At 30.3% G+C, this 9320-nt stretch overlaps 1 protein-coding gene across 2 annotated transcripts; it reads left to right on the forward strand.

Annotated features, from left to right (window-relative positions):
- Positions 1–1099: 1099 nt before the first annotated feature.
- On the forward strand, positions 1100–5424 carry LOC105119361 (uncharacterized). 2 transcript variants are annotated; one of them, XM_011017489.1, is made up of 4 exons: positions 1100–1943; positions 2549–2934; positions 3088–5040; positions 5142–5424. In XM_011017489.1, the coding sequence occupies exons 1-4, from the start codon at positions 1748–1750 to the stop codon at positions 5214–5216; spliced, it is 2610 nt and encodes an 869-aa protein (XP_011015791.1). In that variant the 5' UTR covers positions 1100–1747; the 3' UTR covers positions 5217–5424. The 2 variants fall into 2 exon arrangements, with proteins under 2 accessions (XP_011015791.1, XP_011015790.1); XM_011017488.1 differs by having other exon boundaries at positions 2549–5040.
- Positions 5425–9320: the final 3896 nt, after the last annotated feature.

The raw sequence follows: 9320 nt of genomic DNA on the forward strand, positions 1-9320 counted from the left end.
GGTATGAATTTTACAACATAATATATATTCTTGATATTAAATTAAATAAATTTTAAAAAATTAAATATTTAGAATTAATTATAGACTTTAATATTTGAGGGAATAAAGTTACATTGTAAAGTTTATTCTCAGGTATTAAATATACAAAATAAAAATAGATACAACATTAAAATCCATACCTTATAATAGTTAGGTTTTAGCTTGATAAGGCAGAGATCTCCTTACTGAGAGGAATATGTCTTAAATCATAGATAAACTAATAAATAGAAGCATGACTTAAAAAAAAAATCAATCAATAATTAGATTACAGTAGATAGGATGTATTGTGGGTGATGCGTTTTCTCTATATACAATTAATCTCCTTATCCAAATTCTTACAAATCAGCAGGTTTCTTGGTAACTATAATAATAGATAATGACTCCTCAATCGTTCAACTTATAATTTTATGGTTATTCCTAACATGTTCAAAACCCTCTCGAACTAAAAGACAGATCTGTCATTTAACATCATGCACAACATGAGAAATGGTATTATGTTTTTTAATTTGATCCTCTTTTTATTTTTACTTTTTTTTGGTCTTTTTATAAAAGTCATTATTCTTTTCAATTTTATCCTTCAATCAAAATATTGTTTTTATTTTTATGTCAATTTTGATCCTATTTCTTTTTATTTTTTTCTTCCTTTACTTTTCTTTTCAATTTCACCTATCAATCAAATATAGAATCTATTTTATTTTTAAATTTTGATACTCATTCTTTTAATTGCTATTTTTTTTAATTTTTTATATAATTAATTTTTTTTATTTTCATCATTTAATATTTAATTGATTGAAAATTAAATTTTATGGTTTGTCTATATTGGATGCTTTGAGCTTAATGATATGGGTTACAAGTTTGAAAAGTTAACATTACTTTATAATCCTTTTTATTTTTTTGTATGATTATTTCAATCTTATTATTTAAACCACGAATCTAGCAAGATATTTCAGGTTAGCACGACTCTAATCACCATAATTATAAGTTTGTCATGTTAATTTATGTTGACCAAGATTAATTATTTTATATTTTTTTACACCATTTTGATATTTTAACTGCGGTGAAATGCAGGTGTCGAGGCTACTAATATCTAAAAACCAACGAACATGTATTTAATATTGATATAGGAGTCACAAACTTGAAAATACTTTGTTATTTAAAATCAAATTGACTTTCTCAAAGTATTTAATCTTCTTTTATATCTTCCAATATAAACTTTATTTTGAAATTTAAAACTATAATCGGAATCGGAATCGGAATCGGAGAGACCGGCAAATAAAAAAATAAATCGAATTTCAGAGTGAAACCCGTATTTACCTTATTGAAAATGGACTTTCCATGATCCATATTCCATGCTTCCATACAGTAATTAAACCAAGCAAAGTAGATCCTCGTTTCTTAACGGCTACAAATCCAAGCTATAAAAATCACAATCCCGCTAAAGTCTAACGGTTCTGCCTTTTTGCCCTCACTATTCAAATCCCATTCCTCCAACGGTCAACAACCCCCAACTATATTTAAATCCCCCAAGTTATTTCCAAAACTAGCCGTTGCCATCATTCTCCCTTCCCTCTCAACAAACTCTCTCTCTCTCTCTCTCTCTATCTCTATCTCAAATCAGATCCATAACATTAAACAGATTACTTTTCGACACTCAATTCAAGAAATCAGTCAATATTTACCCGTAATCAGTACTTTGGCTAAAGAATCCATGGCTGCAAGCAAGAAGTTGGATTCTCGCTCTCCGATACCAAGCAGACCAACCAATCCTGGTTCAAGAAACTCAGAGATTAGTAATCCAATGAGAAGGAGTTTCAGTGGAAGCCCATTTGTCAAACCCTCTATTATTTCCAATCAAAGAGGAGCAGGAGGCTTTAACCCCAACACGCCTGTTAATACTCCTTCAGGTTTGATTTCTTTTCTTTTCTTTTTTTCTTTTTGGCGGTTAATAAACGATTACTATATTTTTATTGGGTTTTGTTTCATCTTTTCTATAATTGAGTTGGGCTCTGTTTTTATTCTAATTTTTGTTTGAAAATAGCTTGTCGGGTTTTATGTTTGTTTATGGTTTGATTGGTTTACAAGAAAATGTGGGGAAGTAAGGGAAAGGATAGAAAATCGTTGCATTAGGTGCTTGCTTGTATGAGGTTTTGACATAATGATGGCTTAATGGCTTGTTGATTCCTGGTCTAGCAATTAAGTATTTCATTTATGAACGTTTTTGTTTTGTTGCTGGAAACTTGTTCGTACGTCAATTTTGCAATCTAATATGTTGGGTGTCTTAGAGTGAACTCTGTAGCTTCATGTTAATGTTACGCTGAAGTAAGTGTACTTGAAACCAATAGTTGCTGTTAAAATTATAAAGTACAAAATGTTACAATCCAGTTAATCATAAAGTACAAAATGTTACAATCCAGTTCCCTTTTTGTCTTCAGCAGCCTTGGAATTGCTTTATTGGTTCTGTTAAAATCCCTTTCTGTGTTTAACAGCCTAGGAATTTCTTTTTTTGCAGATTATCCTCGAAGAAACTCCATTAGCAGAGAAAATATAGTAGTTGCTTTGCCTGGTCACGAGGACAAAGAAAATGGTAAAGACCAGAATTGGAAATCAGTGCGAATACGTTCACCAGCAAAGGGTGGTGCAAAGAATTTCATGTCTCCAACAATTTCTGCAGCTTCAAAAATTAATGCATCTCCAAGAAAGAAAATCTTGGCAGACTGGAATGAGCAAATTCGCACTTCAATCTCGTTTTCTGATACTAAAAGCCCTTTGACGGAAGACTTATACTCAAAGCCGAGCAAGGGTTTGAATCAGAAGAAGGAGGTCTCGTTTGATTCAACAGTCACTTACTTGGGTGACAATGAGGATTCCAAAAGTGAGGAACATGTTGATTTAATGGTAGATTCGCATTCTAAAGATGATTTGATTGAAGACTTGTACTCAAAGCCGAACAAGGGTTTGAATCAGAAGAAGGAGGTCTCGTTTGGTTCAACAGTCACTTACTTGGGAGACAATGAGGATTCCAAAAGTGAGGAACATGTTGATTTAATGGTAGATTCGAGTTCTAAAGATGATTTGGACATGTCATCAGAGAACCTAACTATGGAGAAGGATTGTGTTAATCTTGATCCAAGTTTTGAGATTAGTCCAAGGGTTTCTTCTTCATTTCCAAACCCTGCTTTGGCACCTCTTGATGCAGATCCATCAGTGCCTACTTATGATCCTAAGACTAATTACCTCTCACCAAGGCCTCAGTTTCTTCGTTATAGGCCCAACCCTAGAATTGAGCTTTATCTAAACAAGGAAAGAGATGGCCAACCACTTGAGGAGATCTTTGCATCTGGGTGCTCTTCGGAAACTGAAGTTAGTGAAGCAGAAGACAGTCACTCTGATGATTCACGGAAAGAATCGGATGCTTCTTTGGCTGATGAGGAGAAAGAATCGGATGCTTCTTCAAGTGATGAGGTGAAAGAACAAGAGGAGTTGGAAGAGTTGCTGCTAGCATCCGAGCCCATTTCCATTGGTACTTATGTTGAGGAGGAGGAGCTACTTGTATCTGAACCCAATTCCATTGGTACTTCTGTGGAGAACGCTGAAGAGAAAAGGGTGCCTAAATCACGTTTCTATACAAGAAGAAAGTTCATCGCTTTGCTTTCGGTCCTGACTGTTGGATTTTTATATGTTTCAGTTTCTAAATCCCAAGTCATGGATACTTCTGTGCTCAATAACTTCACCTTTTTCGAGCCATATGTCCCACCTGAATTCTCAGAGTATAACAGGCAAACTTTTGATGTTCTAGCTCAAAAGGTCCAGCTTTGGCTACATCAGTCTCTGTGTTACACGCATAATCTGATAAACTGCTTCAGAGGCGTGCACATTTTGGGTCCTTTTCAGTATGCTAATTTGACCGTTTTGCTCAAGGATGACATAGTTGATAGTCAATTTGTATTTGACCAGAGCATTTTAAGATCGAAAGTTAAGTATGAAGAGAAAGTTTTGGAGTCCATAAAGGGGGCAGAGGTCAACATTAATCTAGCGGATGAAGAAGATCAACCAAGGGCAGTTGACGAGAACATTGAATTCGTAGGAGATAAAAATGAATGGGATTTTAATAGCGCTCCGGATTCTGAAGAGTTTAGTGCTCCCGAGTCCATAAAGGGGGCAGAGGTCAACATTAATCTGTCGGATGAAGAAGATCAACCAAGTGCATTTGAGGAGAACATTGAAGTCGTAGGAGATAAAAATGATTGGGATTTTGATAGTGCTCCGGATTCTGAAGAGTTTACTGTTCCCGAGTCTGAAGTAGCAAATCTGCGCCCCGGATCTGGGGTGACTGAAACTGGTAAGTCAGCACAAGAAGTCATCCAAGAAAGTGCTGAAACTGCTGCCAACGTTTTGGAGCTTCAAAGTAACATGGTCCTTGAAGACCAGTCTGTTCTGATCCCACAGGCTGCAGAAATTCAACAAGAAATCTTGAATTCCATGCCATCTCAAGGTATAAATGATATTAGTACTGCAGGTATTGTGTCCCCTGCATCAGAGGTCAATTTTGAAATACTTGCAGGTTCTGAAACAGAAAATCTACGGAGTTCAGAATTAGTGAACGCACGCCCAGCACAGATAATGGTGGGAATTTCCTTGATTGTTTTCAGTCTACTTGGAACAGCCTTCGTTTATATGAAAAGTCAAACCCCCACAACTCGATATGCTGCATCTGCAGTGGATCAAATGCCAGCCACTAAGAAACTGGATGATAGCCCATTGCCAGTTGCAGCAGAACATACAGACATTGTTGGAGAGTTATGCCCATCGGAAATGAGCAGTTTCAGCTTGTCCTACAGCAAGAAAGGACAGGGGGGTACAAGTGAAGCTCATAGCTGTGAGAGGAAGCCTAGGAAGAACATTTACAGGAGAGAATTCATGGCTTCGCCGGATTACTCTGTTGGCTCCATGGGTTCGCCTTCTTACGGCAGTTTCACCACGTATGAAAAGATTAGCAAGCATGTAAGATCCAACTGTCCATTTATGCTTGTGTTGTGTACATTTATAGCTATAACTTGAATTTTTTTTTATCTTATGTGTGTCTTTCTTTTTTGGTTTTGAAGGGAATTGAAGATGAAGAGGTGATCACTCCAGTTAGGCGCTCTAGCAGAATTAGAAACCAAGTCACATTTCCGTGACCCACAAATCAAAAGCAATTTCTGAATGTGTCCTCTCTAGTGATTGAATTGCTATTTAATTGCGGAGTTAGATTGTTTCATTGTTTGTGATTAAGCAGTGATTCTGTAGTTTTCCATTGTTAATACAGGTTTTCTTTTTCTTTTTGTTTTGCTTAGCAATTTTTTAACCAAATATGGCAAATATGGCAATTGAGCTGATGTTGTTGCATCTGGAGTTTTGCAACTTGATTTTTTAGTTTCAAGTGAGGAAACTAGTGTCATCGGGCTCGAGACCAGATCAGATAGAATCCAGGCAAAAAATATAGATGTGGCTTGGAACAATACATAGTTTTTATACCCAGTACAGATTTTAGGTTTTGATATGTTCATTGGATTGTTTAAGTTAATTTTTTTAAATTAAAATAATATTATTTTAGTAAAAACAAGTTAATGGATTACAACCAGGGTTTTTACTGGAGATCAACCCATGAGGTCACATCGAATTTTTTTTTCTTTATTTTTTTAATTCAAGTCCTGAATCGATCTATTGGGCCTGGTCAAGTTTCAAAACTATGTTTTGCATAATAATGTAGTATGATTCTTTGGTTAAAATAAAAAAATAAACTTAGCTAGTATGTTAAATTCTCGATTTAGATTGGATGACTAAAATAACTTTATAAAAAAATTAAAAAAATAATTTTTTTAATTGATCTAATGTTAAAATGTTGAAATTAAAAAAATAAAAGTAAATTTTATTTTTATAATGTTAAATATTATTTCTCATAACATGATTCTTCTAGGACAAGAAAAAAATTAAGCTAACTTATTAAATTCACGACTAAGATTATAATAACTTATTAAATTCACAACTAATATTATAATAACTTTATAAAATAAAACTATGAAGTTTTATTTATAATGAATCTAATATTAAAGATTAAAAATAAAAAATAAAAATAAATTCATGATACTAGGATAACTCTACAAAAATAAATTAAAAGGAATTATAAAGAATAATTTTGAAACAACATAATATTGTAAGATGATATTAAAAAGAATTGTGTTATTGAGGGTGAAATTAAAAAGAAAAATATATAATAAATAAAAAAAATCAAATTAACTTATTAAACTCATAATTTAGATCATGAGATTGAGATAAACTCATAACTAATTCTAATAGATTTAATGTTAAAGATTAAAGATTAAAATTTTAAAAAATAAATAAATTAGATTGATATAAAATTAATTAAAAAGAAATATTTTTTAAGAGAATACAATTTCCTGAACAGAGAAATATATATATATATATATGCTCCTGCTCCTGCTAGGACATACCACTCTGTTGGTTTTATAAGCTTAATTCATCCACCATGACTTTTCCTGGATATTACGGATGGATTTCTTTATTACTGGTGTGGCCTCAGTTCATGCTTGGCGTGATTTGCATCACAATTGTGGTTCTAAATATTTATTAATCTTGATGTTTGAGCTAATTTATGAATATCTTAATTAATTTAATAGATTTTAAAATTAATAATTATATAAAGTTTTAGCGATTATTATATTAACAATTACATGATTTAAATTTAAAATTACAGGAAAAGTAATTTTTTTTATTCCAATAAATCCACAGGCCTAAACAAGCATTTGACAAAATAAACCATGAACCATCTACTTGAATAAATGAGAAAATAAAAAGCCATTAATATTAACCGAAAACAAAACTAAAAAAACTTGATAGAAAAATATAAATTGAAATAATTGATCTCGTAATATTGAATGTTTACTCAATTATATTTGCTGAATTTATTTATCAAAATAAATTTTTTATTCAATCAAATGATAATATAAACAAATAAGCACATGAAATTGATTGAATAAGACAGGAGAAAAAAAAACATTTACATAAATTTGCACATATTATAAATATTTTTTATTTTTTTTAAATTAATCTAAATAAAAGATAAAAGTTTTTTATAGATGAACAATAATAATATTTAAAAAAACATAAAAATAACTAAGATAAAACCTCTATTAAAAGAGGTTAAATAAGCGAAAAATAAAATAAAGTCATGGAGAATAAAAATTAATTGAAGCATAAATTAAAAAATATTTTAAAAAATACATGTAAAAAAAAGCTAGACAACTTGGGTTATAGCCCCAATATTTAAAAAACAAATAATGTTAACTAATGAAATTAAAAATAAAATGAGACAAAAAAAATTGATCCGAATTAACTTTCAAACATATGACTTGGAACATTATATTAGAAGCACCATGAATAAAAAACTTGAAAAGCCTAATCATTAACAAATTAAACACTAAAAAATTATATAGGAAAAAAATTACATGAAAAGATATAAAATAAAAAATTGCAATTAAAATAATGAGGCTACAATTAAAATAAAAATTAAAGGGCAACCAAATTATTTTTATTGAAAGGTTGAATTGAAAGTAAAATGACTTTAACACAAGGAGAAAATAAAAAAATAATGATCAAATTAAAAAAAAAATGCAGCATGAACTTTGATTGAATGTTGAAATTGAAAAAAATAAGAATAGAAAAGTTAATAAAAAAATGAAAAACAAAAGGGTCAAATTAGAAGACATAACATATGAGAAATTGTAATTAAAGGACTATATTGAAAACAAACAAAAATTTAATAGAAAAGCCAAAAACAAAAATAAAAAATGAAGAAAATAAAGACTAGATTTTAAATACCAAAACCAAAAAAGACCAAGGTGTACATTTTAGGGTGAGAAGAGAGGAAAAAGACAAAAAAAAAGGAAGAAAAACTGTCACCGATAATGATGCAACCATTCATTGCCTATATGTACCGCACATACTATATTTTATATTATTAAAATATAGAAAAACCTCTAATTGTATGTGGCAACAATTTTTTTAAAATATTTTATATTATTAAAATATAAATATACTCCTAATTTCTCTTAAAAATAACAAAAAATTGATGTAAAAACCTTGTAAGACAATTTTATTTTTTTTATTTTAGGGATATTTTCGTTATTTAGTTGTGCAACGAAACAACAAAATCACTATAAACCCCTTGAACATAAAGTTTCTATTTTTTTTTCTTTCTTTTTATAAGGTTACTTTTCTAATTATATTGTTCTAATGAGGTATATGAATATATAGTATCAATTGTTTTTTAAAGTGTTGTTTCTCATGGAAAAACATTAAAATAATAATTTTTAAATTTTAAAAAATTATTTTAAACATTAGCACATCAAAACGATTTAAAAATAAAAAAAATTAAGTAAAATAATTATGTGAAACACTATTTAGGTTGCATTCTCAAACGGCGCCTAAGAAAAACATAGGTGTCCCTATATAAAGACCATAATACCTTGCCTCTTGTTTTGTGTAAATAGGGAGCAAGGTAGGGGTTTCATTCTAGATTACTACAATGAAAACCCCATATCTTTTAGTGTTTTTTATTGGCCTTGATATACGAATTTTGTTGTTAGGCCAAATTACTTTTTTATACAAAAATAATGTTTAAGTACTGAAATGAGGTTAAAAAATACATAAAAAAATCATGATAACTGTTTAACAATACTAATTAAGGCTAAGGCAATGTTGATTATTTTTTAACAATGCACGTTATCCATAATAAAAGAGGAGACAATGATGAATCAAATTATAAGGCGGAAGCCTATTTTTGGCCACCCGAGCCCAAAATCCCAGCATTTTCTTCAAATTTAAAAATATTATTGAATTATTAAATCACATTATAACCCTCAATCAAACATACAATTAACAACTAAAAAAACCTAGGTTAAATGACCCTAACACTCTTTACTCTAGCTACCTACATTTCTTGGATTCAAGGGCTCATGTTTAATTTGATTATTTATTAAAAAAATAAAAATACTAAAATACCATTATCTCTGCTATGATAATTCTTTTATTCTATAAGGAATTTTTGTTATTTTATTGTTATTAAAAATATTGAATGAACAAAAATACCCCTAACCAAATCTATAATAATAAGCAAACAATGTGAAATTATAAAAACACTCGTGGCTCTGAGTAGACTATTTTTTTAAGGTCATCGACATCACTTGACCATTATAATGAATAGTTAATTATTTTTAAAGCTA

The sequence above is a fragment of the Populus euphratica genome, unplaced genomic scaffold (assembly GCF_000495115.2).
Source record: "Populus euphratica unplaced genomic scaffold, PopEup_1.0 scaffold2809.1, whole genome shotgun sequence".
NCBI classification, from domain to species: Eukaryota; Viridiplantae; Streptophyta; class Magnoliopsida; order Malpighiales; family Salicaceae; genus Populus; species Populus euphratica.